The sequence below is a fragment of the Saccopteryx bilineata genome, chromosome 5 (assembly GCF_036850765.1).
Source record: "Saccopteryx bilineata isolate mSacBil1 chromosome 5, mSacBil1_pri_phased_curated, whole genome shotgun sequence".
Classification (NCBI taxonomy): Eukaryota; Metazoa; Chordata; class Mammalia; order Chiroptera; family Emballonuridae; genus Saccopteryx; species Saccopteryx bilineata.
This window is the reverse complement of record NC_089494.1, coordinates 108,013,941-108,034,406: the sequence shown is the minus strand read 5'-3', so window position 1 is coordinate 108,034,406 and position 20,466 is coordinate 108,013,941. Positions and strand designations below refer to the sequence as shown.

Sequence of the window (20,466 nt, the reverse complement as noted above, 5' to 3'; positions counted from 1 at the left end):
AGCATAAACCGAAACACTCATGTCTCAAATTTTTAAGGTTTTTATGGGAGTGAGCATCATAAACTCTAAACGTCGTATGCTGAGACTGTCGTAACCCGAGGAGCCCCTGTAGTGGCACAGTAACAACATTACATCAACCATTACATCACTGCGGTGATATCAATTGCTGAGTCAGACAAAAGCCTGGGAATCAAAGCTGAGTCAGGTAGCCCAAATATGCATGAGAACTGGAGCTGGGGCAAGCAGCCCAGAAAGTCATAGGAGCTAGTACTGCTTGTGAAGTTTCTGTTGTTAGCCAGAGCCAACATCCTGGATTTCACTGTAAGGGTCCCCACAATGTGTGTAAGTATTGACCCATCAACAAGTACACACTGAATATATATTATGAACAGTGATAATAGCTATGAAGGGGTAAAATATCACATTCACATAATTCTTGCTTTCAAGGAGATTACTATTTAGGTGAAACAGAAAGTTAAAACCATGAAACCCTGAGTGACGCCGGTTGCAGTGCATCACTTCCACCATGAGAGATGATTACATGATTCTATAATGGACCAGGAGCTGCTTAACTTTGTGGTATGGGTCATCAAACCACAGGAGCTCCAGCAAGGGGAAATTAAGGGAGAACCACATTGACCTTGAACGACCCTGAGAGGTGGTGGTATTGGGTTGGATCTCAGGAAACAGGATTCATGCTTGAGGATAGGTGGAGAGGTGAGTGTGTCATGTAATGTCCTGTGAAATAAGACTCTTGGATAGATTTATACGTTGAATATTAAGATTTAGTGTTAAGAAAAATAATCAGAAGCACAAGTAGAATTTTAAAGTCCTCTCATCTCATCTAAAGTAACATAAAACAAAACATTAGCAAACAAAAGTCAGCACTCTAAGAAGTGACAGCAAATTTTTACACTTCAGTTCTAAACTGTCAGATTTTCAACTGTGTGTGTGAATAATCTACATCGTAACATTCTTTTCTTTTTATCTTGGCCTAAGGATATGGGTACTAAGACTCTTTGAAATAGCATATTAAAGAAAAAAAAAGTCCTACGATAAGGATAACTAGTATCCAAAACAAGACAAAAGCAGGACAACACATAGGAGAGGGAATATTCCTGGATGCTACAAGTAATAGCCTTTCAGAAAAGCATAAAAATGGTAGGCTCCTTATTAATGATTGCATTTCAGGATCCCTCTGATCTGGCTCCATCGCACGTGGTTCAGTTAATATATATGTCAGTTAGGGCCCTGGCCAAAGTTCAGTGAATAGAACATTGATCAGGTGTGTGGACATCCTGGGGTCAGGGCACACATGAGAAGCAACCATCTGCTTCTCTTCCCATCTCTCTCCCCCTCATCTCTCTCTTATCCCTCACAGCCATTGGTTCAACTGGTTCCAGCATTGGCCCCTGGCACTGTGGATATCTCAGTTGGCCTAAGCATCAGCCTCATAGCTTAGCTGATTTGAGCATTAGCCCCAGATGGGGGTTGCCGGGTGGATCCCAGTACAGGCTCATGAAGGAGTCTGCCTCACTATCTCCCCTCCTTTCAGATAGATAGATAGATAGATAGATAGATAGATAGATAGATAGATAGATAATAGATAGATGATAGATAAATGTCAGTTAGAGTATGGAATCAGAAAATGTTTCTTGTGTCCACTTGTGTTTTGCATTTGTGCGGAGGCCACGCAGAAAGGAAGCCTGACTGGATTTAAATCACCACTCTGTCAGTTACCAGTTGGTGATTTAGCCCCTTTGTGCCTCCTTTGTAAAATGGGTATAGCGATATTTTCTACCTCATAAGATCATAACAGAGATTAAATTGATGAACACTATAGAATAGTATCTGATACATGATAAGCACTATGTATTTGTTAAATAACATTTTTGGTAGGGTCAAATATGCTTCTTTGCTAGGGATCCTAATAATTAGTGTCCAACTTTTTTTTTATTGGTATCAAACACATGCTTAATGCATTGTGTATGATTTCTATTTTTTTTCTTAACAGTAGAACAAGAATTTAAAGGCACTTGAAAAACAATTTGCATGTAGAATGCTTCTATACTTAACACAATTCCCTGTCTCCCACAATTCTTTTTACAATTACATACCTGTATTTCATTGGATTATAACCATTTCTTTTTAGAGACTTGCCTAAGTAGATGCTTTTGAGGGACTCAACTTTGTTTTATATAAACAATTCCTTTTGCCTCATATTTTATTGATTTAGATAGCAGTTAGAAATTACATAATTACTATGACATGTACTATGGGTATAAACATACTGAGTTACAAACAATTCATTCATAGCAAGCATTCAACTCAATTGGTAAGAGAAGTACATTTAGTGTAGAGCTCTCTACTAGCTTCCAATGTTCAGGAAGTTGAGGGTGTTGTTCAACATATGATATATAAGAGGAAATGGTAAGCGTCGGTTATCTGGCCTGGAGGTTCAAACAAGTGTAGTTACAGACTTCAGTTCCATTAAGACGCTTTACTTTTGGATTTCATTTGTAATTCTAGCTTCTCAATTCTTTAGAATCTAGCTCAAATTGTTGATTTTCATATAGAGGGCCCTTTTCATCTGATTTGTACACATAGTCCCAGAGATATCATTATAGAAATTGGAATCAAGTAGTTTTCTGCCAGTTTTAGAAAACGGTAGTTGTTTACTGCCATTCTTAAAATTTTAGTTTTCAGATTAGGTTTTTTCCTTTCCTTTCAAACCTGATTGGTTTCCTTTGTAAGTTTCCCAGAATCTGTCAACTAATCCTAGAACAATTCCATTTTGTTCCTCCTATATAAGAAGTTGCCTGATAATATCCATGCAGTCTCTTATTCTCTATTTTTGAGAGTTGACTTTTTCTTATAAATTATTTTCTTTTCAACTACTTACAATGTATCTACTGAAATCACAAAGGGTTGGTTCAACAATCTTCTTTCTATGTTTCTGTAGGTGGCTACTTCAGATTATGGGAAACCATTAGGTTGTATTCAGCAGATAACAACAACTACCATTTTCTAAAACTGGCAGAAAACTACTTGATAACGTACTGTTCTGACTCTCCAGTCCATTGGCAGAGCTATAAGGTCTATAATAGTTGGGACCAGGCACAGCGGCGGATTTGCCACATCTATCTGCCACACCCTCAAACAGACGGGGCTGGTTCCGCATGGCTGCACAGTTCCAAAGCACCCATGTTAGACTGGCAATGTTCAGAAAAAACTGTGGAGGCATAAACTTCTCCTGGGTGTATGAAAAATAACTCCCCAAATTGCAGAATGAACTTGTGTCACTTATTCATTATTCCACTCAACAAGTAGTTACAGAGCTTTTGTAAGTGTCAGGCAAGCCCAGACTGCGTTTCCTTTACCCAGTGCTCCAAATGTATTTGTGCGACCAGAAAATGAAACATCATGAGTCAAATAAAAAACAGAGCACCTGAGGCCCTGGCTGGTTGGCTCAGCAGTAGAGTGTTGGCCCAGTGTGTGGAAGTCCTGGGTTTGATTCCCGGCCAGGGCACACAGGAGAAGCACCCATCTGCTTCTCCACCCCTCCCCCTCTCCTTCCTCTCTGTCTCTCTCTTCCCCTCCCACAGCCAAGGCTCCATTGGAGCAAAGTTGGCCCGGGTGCTGAGGACAGCTCCATCATCTGTGCCTCAGGCATTAGAATGGCTCCGGTAGCAACGGAGCAGCGCCCCAGATGGGCAGAACATCCTGGGTTGGAGGCTTGCCTGGTGGATCCTGGTCAGGCGCATGTGAAAGTCTGTCTCTCTGCCTCCTCACTTCTCACTTCAGAAAAATACAAAAAAAATCCCCCAGGAAACAGAACTCCTGAACGGGCAGCTGCCATGTGAGCTGTAGAGTGCTAGAGGGCAGGGAGCACAGTTTCTGTCATCCTTCCTCACAGACCATCTACACCAGAATAACTCCTGGACGTGAGGACTTCTTAGGGAGGGATGTGAAGCATATTGGCTGAAAACACCCAATGAATAAGCACTGAGTTCTCCTGGAAGCATACACACCATTCCCTGCCATTTGGATATGGATTTAAGACACTTGTGAAGGCCAATGAAAAAGCCTAAATATCTATGGTACATGCCCTCACTGTGGACACAGATCACCATGATTCATTAAGAGAGAATACACAGAGCCTTACACATTGTTCCAGAAAAGCCTCAAGTTAAAACAGGAAAAAGAGAAAAATTTATGACCATGCAATAGCTGATGAAAGTAATTATAATATTGGATCTTGATTATAAGAGAGAAAAAGAAAACCTTTTACAGATGCAAGATTCTCTACGACCAACATTTATTGTGGTCAAGACTAGGAAACAGAAGATATTTTCCCACACAATTTTTGATTCATAAATTATGAATTATGCTGTAGCAGATAAATAAGAGAGGAAGTTAATTTAAGAGATGAACTCTATTTTACAATTCAGAGTTGTTTTATTTTAATTTTTTGGGGGGGATTACATTCTGATGTTCAGCTTTATCAAACATCTTTCTTTCTCTTAAATGAACTGCAATTTTTCATTATTTCCCTGAGGAGTCAGGGAAAGATGTTCATGCCAAAGTTCAGAGAGTAAATTACCAATACTGCCTCAACCATCTAGAAAAGTGCTGTCCTGTAGAGCTTTCTAAGATGATGGAAATGTTCTACATTTACACCATCTAATGGGGTAGCTACCAATAATATGTGGCTTTTCAACACTTAAAATGTGGTCAGTTTGACATAGAAACTTTATTTTAGCTTAATTTAATTTTCAGTTTCCATAGTGCCATGTGGCTGGTGGCTACAGTGCCGGACAGTGTAGCTTAGAGAGGATCCTCTGTCTTCCCTTTCTCTCAGCCAATTAGACCAGGTAGCTGGGGGTTATTCTTTGTACATTAATTGTACATCGCCCCTGTGAAACCCCACATAGACTTTGCAAGCCAAGCCTTGGAATGCTCTGAGCAAACAGCTCACAGAGTTTGAGAAAGCATATATATTAATAGGTTAAAAAAAAGGAAAATAAAAACCAGCAAAGATCAGCTCTCCAGCCCCCTTTGCTAAATCATGTGTTTCCTGCAATCAGATATATTCTCTAGAAATTTATCAGGATCAGCTGATAGTTTGACTTTCTACAACATTGCATGCTAAAAAAAAAAAATAAAGAAAGTTCAGTGGGAACACTTACACAGAGAGAATCTGTAAACACTGAGGCATAATATATGAAGTATTGTGTTATGAGGAATGTGTACACATGCATGTGTGTGTTTGTGAGGGAGAGAGAGAGAGAAAGAGAGGAGAAATACAAACTGCAGTCATTACATAAAACAAAAGTCCTCCTTGCTCATTATGGAGTACAAGACCAATACTGGTCCCCCAAGTAATCAATTATTTTTTGACTTGGTTCCTTGATTTTACTTAGTTTACTAGAGGGCAACTTCCAATTCTCCCTTTCAGCATTTATTATTTGTGGATGCATTTTTTATCTAATTGTAGCTTTAGAAAACTTAGAAATTTGAAAAATATTCAGTTTTAATGATATCCCTTGAGATGGGAAATAATCCAGGTTCTGACGTTAAATGCCTTGCCCAGGGAGATATTGATGACTTTTGGATTTAAGTAACTTCTTGTCAATAGCAGCTCAGTAGCAAAGATTATTTTCCATGATAGCACATACCTGGAGGAGCAGATCAGAAGTGGGTCTGAGTCGCTGTTGGAATAGGGTACTTAACGTCCGATTCTGCTGTTCCAAATCAAACACTCTTGTTTTCAACTTGACACATTCCTCCCTTAGATCCTACAACACACGGAAAGAAAAAAATTCTATAACTGAAAGATACCTTAGCATATTATAAATATATTTTATCTAATATTCCAGACACATTAGTAGAAAATAATATTCTTGTTCTTCAAATGCCTCAGCAATAAATCACACAATGTTTTCTTACACAGCCCATTGTCTGATAGAATTATTGTGTGCCAGGAAGACTTTTTTTTTTTTTTTTTTTTTTTTACAAAAGCACCTTGAAATCAGAAATGCATTAATCTAGCATGCTATTTTTGAAGATGGTAAATCTTAGTGCGATATAAAGTCAATTTAAGTTTCCATCTATAAATTTTGCCTGTTCGTTGTCTTCATAAAAACAATCATAAAGCACAAACCACAAGGACAATAATGTTTTTGCAGTGAATAGAGATTTGATGAACTAAAGAAACAATCACTTTTGATGGAGCCTTTCCTTGTCGTTTGTGGGGACGAGCCGAAGTTCTCAGTGCTGTGGCAGATGGAGCCAGTGATGCATTTAGTGGGAGCGAGGCAGCTCCGAGGCAAAGACTTTAAAAGGCCACTTGAAACTTGCCCATCCTCTGAACTAGAGGACTTCTAAATCTTTGGGGGCATTTTGGTCTTAGTGCTGGAGAAGTAAAGTAACTCATATCTTGCCATCCATTGGGAGCCGCTCTCTGGAAAAGTTCAAACACCACAGAGACCTTTTCGGAGCTTTCACACAGGAGCATATGGGGTCCCTAGACTCTCACCAAGGGACGGCCTCCCAAACTGACTTGTGATAAAGGTACTTACAGTACTTAAATGTCTATACCCTCTTTGATGGGGTTTAAGAAAGACTAGAATAAGTCCCCATTTCAAGATTCTTCAGAAAACTAACTCCTTTCTACATTTTGAACTTCACCTTTCACCATTTCATGATTTTTTTAAAAAAAGTCTTCTGTTCTTACCACACAAAGAATAGGGGTTTGTCTTTTGTTCTCTAGAACTCTCTGTATTCCCATCACCCCCCTCCATTTGCCATAATCACTTTTCCTACTCATCCACCTCTTTCTCCAGTACAAGTCTGGCTCTCTGAATGACACCCAATCCAAATTCCATCTAGCACCTCACTGACACTTTATCTGTGTCCCTCAAAGACTGCTCTCTTTTCTGAACTCCAGCAAGCCTTCAATGCCTCTTATATGACTTTTAGCATATGAAACTCTCTTTTCTTAAAGAGAGAGACAGACAGACAGACTACAAGGGAGCAAGATGCGAAGCATCAACTTGTAGTTGTGGCACTTCAGTTGTTCACTGATTGCTTCTCATATGTGCCTTGATGGGGGGGGGACTCCAGCTGAGCCAGTGACCTCTTGCTCAGCTAGTGGCCTTGGGCTCCAGTTAGCAAACATAGGGTCATGTCAATGATTCTACACTCAATCTGGCAATACTGCACTCAAGCAGTTGAGCCCATGCTCAAACTGGTAACCTCAGGGTTTCAAACCTGGGTTTTCAGCATCCCAGGTTGACACTCTATTCACTGTGCCACCACCTGGTCAGGCAAGCATATGCTATTTTTATCTTGTCAATTAGATGGTACATTCCTCAAAAGGCAGACTTAAGAAAATACTCAAATTAACAACAGCACAAGCATATTGTTCCTATACTCTTATTCTATCCCCTACCACAGCACACATATACCAGGAGCTAAATACACTTCCACAATTATTTTGTTAAAGGGAATGACAATGATGAATTCTATCCTCTAGTGATGGCATAATAAAGAGAGTGAAAGTTCTCAACACTTTTAGTTTGTCTGCCTACATATTTCAACACAGGGCAGATACAGACTTTACTTAAGACCCTGTAAGCAGGTCATGGAGGTGGGCTGGAGCCAGCAGCACCTGAGCCCAAAAGCCCTGGGCAGCAACAGTGGTGGTGGCCTGGTAGACAGGCCACAAAACTAGAGCTAAAATGTCTGGATAGAATGATACCTGAGGCTAAGAAATAGGCCACATCTAATACCGTACTTAATCACTGAATTACAGTACTGAGCCCAACAAGTAGCTAGCAATAAAAGACAACAGAAAGCGAATTTTAGGGGAACTTGAAATTTAAACTAATCTCTTCAAGAAAAAGAGTAGATAAAAGCAAACCTAGGAGTGCAGCTGATATTTACAATGGCACCTGGACCCAGTAGAGGCAGCCACAGGATCTGGATCACCTGTAGCCACCAAAAGGTGGATAAGAACCAGTCACAGGCAGTGACCCCCACTGACCTGCCCCAGGCCCCAGCCAGGGAAGTCCAGGGTAACACAGACAAAATGGGAAGACAAAGAAGTGTAATCCAAATGAACCAACAAGAGAAACACCCAGAAAATCAGCTGAGTGAGACAAATATAAGCAAACTACTGGATGCAGTTTAAAATAATGATTATTAGAATGCTGAAAGATCTTAGAACAATAATGGATGGTCATAGTGAGCACATAAATAAAGAAATAACAAGTATTAAAAAGGACATTGAAATAATAAAGAAGAACCAGTCATAAATGACAAGTTACAATATCTGAAATGAAGACTACAGTAGAAGCAATTAAAAACAGGCTGAATGAAATAGAGTATCAAATCAGCGATTTAGAAGACAAGATAAATGAAAACATGGAAGAGAAGCAGCAAAAAGAAAAAAGAATAAAAAAATCTGAGGAAACTCTAAGAGAGCTCTGTGACATCCTAAAGAGAAACAACATCTGCATCATAGGAATTCCTGAAAAAAAGAGAAAGAGTAAGGGATAAAAACCTTGTTCAATCAAATCATACCTGAAACTTCCCTAAACTGATGCAGGAAAAAGTAACACAAGTTCAAGAAACACAGAGAACTCCATTAAAGAAAAACTCAAAGAAATCCACACTAAGACACATAATTAAAGTAGCAAAGCTAAGATATAAAGAGAAAATATTAAAAGCTGCTAGAGAAAAAAAGACTATCACCTACAAAGGAGCCCCCATAAGGATGATATTTGACTTCTCAACAGGAACACTTGAGGTCAGAAGGGAATGGTAAGAAATATTCAAAGGCCCTGGCTGGTTGGCTCAGTGGTAGAGCATCGGCCTGGCGTGCAGCAGTTTGATTACCAGCCAGGGCACAAAGGAGAAGCGCCTATCTGCTTCTCCACTCCTCCCCCTCTCCTTCCTCTCTCATTCCCAGCCAGGGCACACAGGAGAAGTGCCCATCTGCTTCTCCACCCCTCCCCCTTTCCTTCCTCTCTGTCTCTCTCTTCCTCTCCTGCAGCCAAGGCTCCAATGAAGCAAAGTTGGCCTGGGTGCTGAGGATGGCTCTATGGACTCTGCTTCAGGCGCTAGAATGGCTCAGGTTGCAACAGAGCAATGCCCCAGATGGGCAGATCATCGCCCCCTGGTGGGCATGCTGGGTGGACCCCGGTCAGGTGCATGCGGGAGTCTGTCTGACTGCCTCCCTGTTTCCAACTTCAGAAAAATAAAAAAATAAAATAAATAAAAATAAAAGAAAGAAATATTCAAAGTAATGCAGAACAAGAACCTACCACCAAGACTACTTTATCCAGCAAGGCTATTGTTTAAAATTGAAGGAGAAATAAAAAGCTTCCCAGATAAAAAAAAAAAACTCAAAGATGTCACTAAAACCAAACCAATGTTGCAAGAAATGCTAAGGGGCCTAATATAAACAGAACAAAGGGGGAAATGAATATAGCAAAAGAGGAATATAGCTTTAAAGAATAAAATGGCAATAAACAACTACATATAAATAATAACCTTAAATGTAAATGGATGAAATGATCTAATCAAAAGACATAGAGTAGCTGCATGGATAAGAAAACAGGACCCATACATATGCTGTCTACAAGAGACACACCTCAAAACAAAGGATACACATAGACTAAAGGTAAAAGGATAGAAAAAATATTTCATGCAAATGAAAATTTAAAAAAAAGCTGGGGTAGCATTACTTATATCAGACAAAATGGATTTTAAAACAAAGGCTGTAGTAAGAGATAAAGAAGGTCACTACATAATGATAAAGGGAGCAATCCAATAAGAAGATATAACCATTATAAATGTCTACGTACCTAATATAGGAGCACCTAAATATATAAAGTAGACTTTGATGGATATAAAGGGCGAGATCAACAGCAATATTATAATAGTGGGGGATTTCAATACTGCATGAACATCACTAGATAGATCCTCAAGAAAGAAAATTAACAAAAAAACAGCAGACTTAAAGGACATACTAGATCAACTTGATTTAATAGATATCTTCAGAGCCTTTCACCCTAAAGAAACAGAGTATACATTCTTTTTAAGTGCTCATGGTAGGTACATTCTCTAGGATAGACCACATGTTAGGGCACAAAAATGGTCTCAACAAATTTAAGAAGATTGAAATCATATCAAGCATTTTCTCAGATAACAATGGCATGAAACTAGAAATCAACCACAATAGAAAAAACTGAAAAATACTCAAACATTTGGAAACTAAATAGCATGTTATTAAATAAAAGATGGGTTAACAATGAAATCAAAGAAGAAATGAAAAAATTCCTAGAAACGAATGATAATGAGTATACAACAACTCAAAATTTATGAGACACAGCAAAAGCAGTACTGAGAGGGAAGTTCATAGCACTACAGGCATTTCTTAAGAAGCTAGAAAAAGCTTAAATAAACAACCTAACCCTGCATCTAAAAGAACTAGAAAAAGAACAGCAAGTAAAGCCCAGATGTAGCAGAAGGAAGGAAATAATCAAGATCAGAGTGGAAACAAATGACATAGAGCAGTGGTTCTCAAACTTTCTAATGCCGTGACCCTGCAATATAGTTCCTCATGTTGCGGTGACCCCAAACCAAAAAATAATTTTGATGGCTACTTCATAATTGTAATTTTGCTACAGTTATGATTTGGAATGTAAATACCTAATATGCATTATGTATTTTCTGATGGCTTTAGGTGACCCCGTTGGGGTCGCAACCCACAGGTTGAGAGCCGCTGACATAGAGGCTAAATAAACAATACAGAGGATCAATGAAACCTGGACCTGGTTCTTTGAATGGGTAAACAAGATTGATGAACCTTTAATGAGACTCACCAAGAAAAAAAGAGAGAGGACTCAAATAAATAAATTTAGAAATGAGAGTGGAGAAATAATAACTGACACAACAGAAATACAAAATATTGTAAGAAAACATTATGAAGAACTGTACGCCAAAAAATTAAACAACCTAAGTGAAATGGACAAGTTCCTTGAAACATATAATCTCCAGAAATCAATCTGGAAGAATCAGAAAACCTAAACAGACCAATTACAACAAATGAGATTGAAACAGTTATCAAAAAAAAATCCCAAAAAACAAAACCCGGGACCCAATGGCTTCACTGGTGAATTCTACCAAATATTTGAAGAAAAATTAACTCCTATCCTTCTCAAGTTATTTCAAAAAATTCAAGAGCAAGGAACACTTCCAAGTTCCTTTTATGAGGAAAGCATAATTCTGATTCCAAAACCAGGCAAAGACAACACAAAAAAAGAAAATTATAGGTCAATATCCCTGATGAATTTAGATGCTAAAATCCTCAACAAAATATTAGCAAACTGGATCCAGCAATACATGAAAAAAATCATACATCATGATCAAGTGGGATTTATTCTGGGCAGGCAAGGATGGTACAACATTCGCAAATCAATCAACGTGATTCACCACATAAACAAAAGGAAGGAGAAAAACCACATGATAATTTCAATAGATGCAGAAAAAGCATTTGATAAAATCCAGCACCCTCTGAACATATGTACCCTGATTTATCAATGTCACCCCATTAAAATTAATTAAAAAAAAAAGAATTTGTCTCACGGCTAATTCAGGCAGTTAGAAGAATAGTATAAGGATGCTAATTCTGCTTCTCAGGCCACATCCTGCAAAAGGGGCCCCAAGAAAATTGGTGATTTGGCCCCTCTGATTTTGCCAATTGGATTTAAAAAAAATAGGGTCAGGAATGCCCTGAAATGGAACTAACAATACATGGGCATAAATTTAAAGGACTTTTAGATACTGGAGCTGATGTATCTGTTATTGCTAAGCTACATTGGCCTCCTTCCTGGCCCATTCATGCAGCAGCCACAGAATTACAAGGTATAAGGCAGAGTAAATCCCCTCAACAAAGTTCTAGTTATTTACATTGGGAAGATTAAGAAGGTCATTCTGGATTTTTTTAAGCCTTATGTGCTCCCTGGATGGCCAGTTAATTTGTGGAGTAGAGATGTTTTGAAAAATATGGAGTGTTGCTTGTCAGTCCTAATGATTTAATCAGTACTCAGATGCTTGATCGGGGATTTTTGCCCACTAAGGGACTAGGGAAAGAACAGCAAGGAATTCTCGCCCTCATAGAAGTGGCACCCAATACCAAAAGGTGTGGATTAGGATATCAAAATTTAGCATAGGGGTCTTGGTAGCTCCTGCTACCCCAATAATGCATTGTGCAGACCCAATTACTTGGAAATCAGATAATCTTGTATGGGTAGACCAATGGCCCCTTTCTCAGGAGAAACTTAGCAGAGCTGCTCAATTGGTACAAGAGCAGCTACAGCTTGGGCACATTGAGCCATCTAATAGCCTATGGAATACACTTCCATATTTTGATCTTGTTGCCTCCTGGATTATCAAGGGGCATAGGCAACCCTTACAGCTTATAGGTTTTGAACCTCAAAATTATTGTTGTTCCTTTTTCAAAGGATCAACAACAATGGCTCTGGGAAACTTCCACTAAATGGCAAATCGCTCTTGCAAATCAATGGACAACTTTATACTGAAACAGTCAACTTAAAATCAGCTCAAAGACTAGAATTATATGCCAATATCATGGCTTTTTAGCATTTGCCATATTCCTCCTTTAGTCTATATACAGACAGCAAATATTTACGTATGGTTGTTTCCACTATAAAGACTGCTGTCTAAGGATAACTGCTGATGAAATATTTTAATTTATTTTATTTTATTTATTCATTTTAGAGAGGAGAGAGAGAGAGAGGGAGAGAGAGAGAGAAGAGAGAAGAGAGAGACGGGGGGAAGAGCTGGAAGGATCAACTCCCATATGTGCCTTGACCAGGCAAGCCCAGGGTTTCGAACCTGTGACCTCAGCATTTCCAGGTTGACACTTTATCCACTGCGCCACTACAGGTCAGGCTGATGAAATATTTTAGCAGTTCCTCCTTCTTCAAAGACTTGTATGTCAACATAGAGCTCCAGGTTTTATAGGACATACTCGAGCTCACTCCATGCTCCCTGGAGCTTTAGCACAAGGGAATGTCCTTGTTGATCAAGCTACCCAAAAGAAAATTATTTGGAGCAACCATGACAGATCGAGCAATTCAGTCTCATACTATTCATCACCAGAACACTGCAGCCCTGTGTAAACAGTTTCAACTTTCTCGGGAAGCAGCATGGCAGATTGGTAAATCCTGTCCAAGGGGTCTTATATTACAATCTCTCCCTTCATTTGGAATTAACCCTCAAGGACTCCTACCAGGACAACTTTGGCAAATGGATGTTACTCATATTCCTTCATTTGGCAAACAGTCCTATGTCCACGTTATAGTAGATACATATTCTGGATTTATAGTAACCTCTGTCAGAACAGGAAAGGCTGCTAAGCATGTTATAGCTCATTGTCTATATGCATTTTTCTATTATTGGATTTCCTAAACTGGTTAAACTGACAATGCTCCTGCATATGGAGCAAAAGCATTTACTGTATTTTGTCAAACCTTTCGAATTATGTGTATTTCTTACAATCTTTAAAGCCAAGGCATTATTAAAGTGTACCCAGTAAATATTTTAAGGTCAATTTAAAAAAATTTAAAAGGGGGGAGTCATATATTGGAACAACTACGGGTCTACCATATCATGCTTTTTACTTAAAAAAATTTAAATTTCTTTTGAATGCTGATGAACAGGAGACACCAAATCTTTTTCTCCTGAAAACTTCTACCTTCTTTTATTTCATCCAGCTAATAACACTGTTTTGTCTTCTTACAAATAGCTCCAGACATAGGGAAAAGGTTTATATAGGTGCATGGGGATCCTCAAACCCCTCAGCAAGATCTTCTGAGCATGGCTTTTAAGGTACCAAGAGGCAGAAAAGGCCCAATAGAGATCAGGTGAACTACCAGCTTTTAGGATATGCCCTTAAAGGCTCCAACACCCCAAAGGGGTCTCATAGGATTCCACCTGGGTCCTGCTTCAATAGTGAATAGGAAGGTCATTGAGCTAAAGCCTGCCAGATTTACATGCCTTTGCTGTGAGGAAAAAGGGACACTGGAAGGTAGGCTTCTCCCTTGCTCCTCTAAGGGAGGGTTCAGTCTCTTCCAGCCCTGCTCCAGCCACCTATGACCTAACTTTGCCCAGAATGCTGGGGTTTGTCACTGAAGGCTGAAGGTGCCCAGGACTGTCGGCCCCATCTACGACACTGTGGATGAGCCTACAATATTTCTTCCAAGAAGCAGGTAAACTGATCTCACTTGCACAAGGGCCACTTAACTATGTCTTGCCTGAATAGTCAGGTTTTTTATTCTTCCCTCGAAGATCTCTGTTGTAGGTGTTAATAGTCCTATTTTCTGCTGCTTTGTTTAATATATAGTGTTTCCTTTATTCCTACTACCTCAATGCCCCACTCATATTTCAGGCTGGGACCTACTCCTAATTTATAGCTCTCTTTCCCCCTTTTGCCAACTTCTATTATGAATCTACCTTTGCCACCCAGCTTAGTGTATCCCAAGGTTCTCTTTACTGAGCCACAGTCACAGAGCTCCAGGGAAAAGCAACCTGGTCTCATCTCTCCAGGCAGAGGAGAACAGAAGCTCCATCTCCACACATGATGCAGATGGCTTTTCCAGTCTACCTGAATCATTACCAGCTAGAAACAGTGGTCATTGGGACTTGGGCATGAGTTGCAAAGTATAGAATTGTGACAACAATTCCAGTACCATGTGGACTTTTCCTGGATGTGGACTTTTCCTGGACTCCTGCTCTTTGAGACAGCTCCTAATGGACTGAACTGGGGTTGCGTTGCATTTGCAGGAATTTGGAATAGTGTTGGTGCCAACTTGGACTTGGTGAACATGTTAAGGACACTACTCTTTTATGGATTCTTGCTGTATTGGCCAAGAGTTTGCTTAAAGGCTTTAATCACTGTAAAAAAAATAGAAGACTGGATAAAGAAGATGTAGCACATATACACTATGGAATACTACTCAGCCATAAGAAATGATGACATCGGATCATTTACAACAAAATGGTGGGATCTTGATAACATTATACAGAGTAAAATAAGTAAATCAGGAAAAACCAAGAACTGCATGATTCCATACATTGGTGGGACATAAAAATGAGATGAAGAGACATGGACAAGAGTTTGGTGGTTACGGGGGGGGCAGAGGGAAGGAGAGAGGGGGGAGGGGGAGAGGGAGGAGCACAAAGAAAACTAGATAGAAGGTGACGGAGGACAATCTGACTTTGGGTGATGGGTATGCATCATAATTGAACGACAAGATAACCTGGACATGTTTTCTTTGAATATATGTACCCTGATTTATTGATGTCACTCCATTAAAATTAATAAAAATTTATTTATATAAAAAATTCAACACCCATTTATGATCAAAACTCTCAGCAATGTGGAATACAGGGAACATACCTCAACATGATAAAGGCCATCTATGACAAACCCACAACCAACATCATAGTTAATTGGCAAAAATTAAAAGCAATCCCCTTAAGATCAGGAACAAGGCGAGGGTGCCCCCTTTCACCACTCTTATTCAACATTGTACTAGAAGTCAATGTAGCTACAGCAAACAGACAACATTGTACTAGAAGTCAATGTAGCTACAGCAAACAGACAACAAAAAGAAATAAAAGGCATCCAAATTGGAAAAGAAGAAGCAAAACTATCATTATTTGCAGATGATATGATATTTGATATAGAAAACCCTAAAGTCTCAGTCAAAAAACTACTAGACTTGGTACATGAATTCAGCAAGGTGGCAGGATATAAAAGTAATACACAGAAATCAGTGGCATTTTTATATATCAACAATGAAATGTCATAAAGAGAAATTAAGTAAACAATCCCCTTCACTATTGCAACCAAAAAAATAAAGTACCTATGAGTAAATTTAACCAAGGAGGCTAAAGACTCATACTCAGAAAATTATAAAACATTGATAAAAGAAATCAAGGAAGATACATACAAGTGGAAGCATATACCGTGTTCATGGTTAGGAAAATAAACATCATTAAAATGTTTATATTACCCAAAGCAATTGATAAATTCAGTGCAATTCCTATTAAAATACCAATGGCATACTTCAAAGATATAGAACACATATTCCATAAATTTATATGGAACCAAAAAAGAACAGGAATAGCTTCAGCAATCTTGAAAAAGAAGAATAAAGTGGGTAATATCACATTTTTTTATATCAAGTGATACTACAAGGCCATTGTACTCAAAATGCTTGGTACTGGTATAAGAACAGACATATAGTTCAATGGAACAGAACAGAGAACCCAGAAATAAACCCACACCTTTATGGACAACTAATATTTGACAAAGGAGGTAAGAGCATACAATGGAGTAAAGACAGCCTCTTTAACAAATGGTGAGGATGTGGAGAAAAGGGAACCCTCCTGCATTGCTGGTGGGAATGTAGACTGGTGCAGCCACTGTGGAAAACAGTATGGAGATTCCTCAAAAAATTAAAAATGGAACTACCTTTGACCCAGCCATCCCACTTATATAGGAATATATCCTAAGGACAACATATCACTGACTAAAAAAAAAATGCACCCCCATGTTTATGGCAGCATTGTTTACAATAGCTAAGATCTGTAAACAGCCCAAGTGTCCGTCTGTGGACGAGGGGATTAAAAAGCAGCGGCACATATACACAATGGAATACCATGGGGCTGTGATAAAGAAGGAAATATTACATTTTGCAACAACATGGAGGGACCTGGAAACTATTATGTTGAGTGAAATAAGCCAGGCAGAGAAAGAAAAATATCATATGGCCTCACTCATTTGAGGAATCCAAGGAACGATGTGAACTGAGGAAGGAATTAAACCTGAAGGGAAGGGGGGAGGGAGCTGTCGGGAAGGGGGCAAGGGAGATGTTGAGGGGAATAAGAGGGAGGAGGGATGCATTCGGGGACACACTAGAATCTATGTAAATACAATAAATAAATAAAATTAAAAAAAAAAAAAAAACGACCCTGTAAGCAAGGAAGAGCACCAGTCAGCAGCTCTGCCCCGCACCAGCCTGCTCAGGGGCGCAGGGGCGCTCTGCCTCCAGAGCGGGTATCTGTGCACATGCCGTTTGGCACAGGCCATTCTGGGGGTCTCCGCAAGATTCAACTTCAAAGGCTAAATTTGTTTATTTAGAATTCAACCTCTGCCTGAGTCTCATTAGTGCTAATGTCTGTTCTTAACATGTAAATAGTATGTCCTGCTCCCAAGCACTGATTGTTTTTACTACTGCTAATGAAGTAATTAATAAAACTTGACTGTGAGGTAAATAAATATGAATAGTACCAGCTGGGTGGGAGACACTCCTTCTCATTTGCGGGGGAGACATGGGAACAGCAGTGCTCAGGGGTGGGTGCGCCAGGGTCAAGAGGCGCTGTAGGCAATACCATCAGCAACTTCTAGCAGCAAACTGAGGATAACTTGATAGATTTCTTGAGATGGGTAAAAAAAGAAAAATAAAAGCAAATAAAGAAAAAAGATCAATACGTTCTACAGAGAGTTTCCGTATAAGTGCCCACATTCCCATGGCCATTAGGATTAAGGTGGTTTAGAAAGTTCATTAGCAGGAACACACTTGGTTGACCTTGAGCACCGGCCATCACTCTTGGCTCATCTAGACCAGCGCAAGGCAGAGAGGGAAGTGGAAAGCTTTAGGAATGTGACACAGGTCTGACCATCACTGACAAATAGAATGAGCTGAACTGAAAATTCATAGACGTGAAAGAATTGCCTGTTTGTTCTTTTAAATATTCTCGTTATCTTCAGTCAAGCTGTAGATAGTACCAGGCAGCTTTCATCCCACGAATCTATCATCAGAACTGGGTCTGTGTGCCCATGTACACATGGATAAAGAGAGCCAGACCAGATAGATGGGGAGAGAGAAAGAGAAACAATTTCTCTGACTGCACTGGGCACTGGCAGCTGGCTCTCTGCTTCCTCTGTGCCCACAATGGAAACTGACAGAAACCAGCACATGTCATGTTTAGGGCGGGTATAAGAGCTACTCTTCTGACCCCATCAGTTACGGAGGTGAAACAAAAGCTATCTTTCCCAAGTAAAGCACTAGAAATAAAATAACTCTCCTCTGTTTAGAAGTCCTCATCTGGGATTGTGACTCCCAATAAGTGCTGGGCCATTTGTCTTCTCTCCCAGCCCTTCATTCTCTGTGGCTCCCTGGTATGTCCCTGGCCTCAAAAGGAGGTCCCTACTGAAAATATAGGGTTGTGTCTTCTGAAATAAAAAAGGTGACACAATATACAATCTTATCAGTGGGAAATAATTCTGAAGATTTGACTTAATTTAATCTTATGTAAGAAAGTATAATGGCGTTGGACTTCAAGAACACAGCCAGATGTGTTTTTCTTGCAATCTGAATGTCACTATCAGTTGGAAACAGAGAGTAGGCAGTTACAGCTCAATGTGAGGGCAAAACACACCACACTGATCTGAAGGGCTCAGTGCAGGGGTGGGATTCAAATAATTTAACACCAGTTCTCTGCCCTACTGACCATTTTCAGTATAAGAAAATGATATACCAAAAGGTAGTTTATTATTTCATGCATTTAATACTTAAATAAGAACAATAAAAGAGGTACACAAAACTAGATTGTTATAAGAAAGAGTTTTAAAATAAAAATAAAAAAACATTAAATAATACCTAACAAAAAACAATAAAACTGTTATTTAAGATATTTCCATATTACTTTCTGTTTGGCATCCTCACTTGCAATCATTTCCACTATGGACAGAATGAACATTACTACAGGTGCTTAGAATACGCTGTTGCTCAGATGAACATTAAAAGAGAGTCAGGGATGTAAATTTGTGATTTCCACATTGGGCAGCTGCCCAGGCGCCCACCTTACAGAGAGCCCTGATTATAAGTGCCATTTTAACAACCAGTTCACTGAACTCAACAAAAAACTAGGTATCAGTTCTGCCGAACCGGTGGGAACCGGCTGAATCCCAGCACTGGCTCTGTGTATCTCAATAATCCCAAATCCTAAGGTCCCTGGACCATCCCCACATGGAGTTCCACCTGCACTGGAGCTGAAGAAGGTTCTGGACTCACTGTACAGGTCGAGTACTGCTACTTCAGGCATTTAGAACAAAATCATGACCTGGCTCAGTTAAATCTAAGAAAATGCTGATTGCTTGGATACAGGATATTTATGGACATTATCACTAGAATGTTGTTGAAAACTATTTAAATCTGATTTTTCATGTAAAAGTGATATTACAGAGGTATTCCTAATCCAGACTCTATGTATATCATGCAAATACATCAGATTGGCAGGTAAGAGGACTGGGCTCTGGCCCATATGACCTTGAGAAAATAACTTATGCTGGTTGGGACTCAGTTTCCTCATTTGTAAACTGAGCTGCTGTACAAAACCAGGCTTCCCAGAGAAGGACTGAGCCAGCTGCTTCATGAGATGGCTTGTGAAGTGCCACCTTAAGCCTTTCCCTGACATTTAACGGACACCACCCCCACCAGCCTCTCTTCCTCTAAGTGGCTGTCACTGATCTATTCCTTTCTCTCTCAAGGATTCTAAGACTCCTGCAAAAAGAAAAGCCATTTCTGGAAAAGCGTGGCCATACTGCAGACCACCCAAAAACCTTAACATCAGATAACATTAAAAGGCAAGGCAGGGTCACTAAATGTGTGACCAAATCAGGCCAGCTCTAATCAATAGAAAGGAGTGAGTTTTGCGGCAAACTGAATAGTATAGACCTTCATCCTAAAGACGTCTGGATTAAAATATTTTAAGTCTGGGTGTTGGCTAAACAGTTTTTGTAATTAGAGTGAACTGAGCCCATTACCAAAGCTAGTTGACAATCCCGAGATTAAATGCTCTCTAAGGTCACTAACAACTGTGAAATTCTATGGCCCAAATTAAGATTTATGTTGAGAAAACTTGACTCCAAATTTACGGAGTCAGCTTTGACTACACACGTGTCAAATCCTGAATGTTCTTGTTAGTGAGGGCTGGCAATGCTTCCAGAAGTTTTAAGAAATCTATTAGCTACAATGCTCTTTTGTTTTATTTCCTGCTGTCATAACTAATGATTGGATTTCAATTCATCTCTTTTCATTGCATCTCCTCTGCTTGAACTCTTTGGGAACAAACAGTAAGTGATGGATGGGATTGTGCAGGCTAAATGGTGAAGAGGACAAGAGTGTGGAATTTGAGTGTCATCACTTGAGGTTAAAGGATGAGCTTTGCCACTTCTGGCCATTAGAACCATGGGAAAATTGTTCTCTTAGTCCTATCTCACAGGTCTGCAGTGAGAACTAGATGATTTAGTGCATTTGAACACACCAAGGTTGAAGGTTTGGTCCCCAGGCAGGGTACATA

General features: G+C 39.5%; 1 protein-coding gene across 7 annotated transcripts in view; it reads right to left on the bottom strand.

The window, feature by feature from the left end:
• The window catches only part of NCKAP5 (NCK associated protein 5), a 1,181,736-nt gene that overhangs the window by 173,459 nt on the left and 987,811 nt on the right, over positions 1 to 20,466 (bottom strand). For all 7 annotated transcript variants that reach the window (XM_066233486.1, XM_066233488.1, XM_066233487.1 and 4 more), the window contains one exon: positions 5,679 to 5,798. In XM_066233486.1, the coding sequence (XP_066089583.1) occupies positions 5,679 to 5,798 (120 nt within the window). The remainder of the gene's footprint in view (positions 1 to 5,678; positions 5,799 to 20,466) is intronic.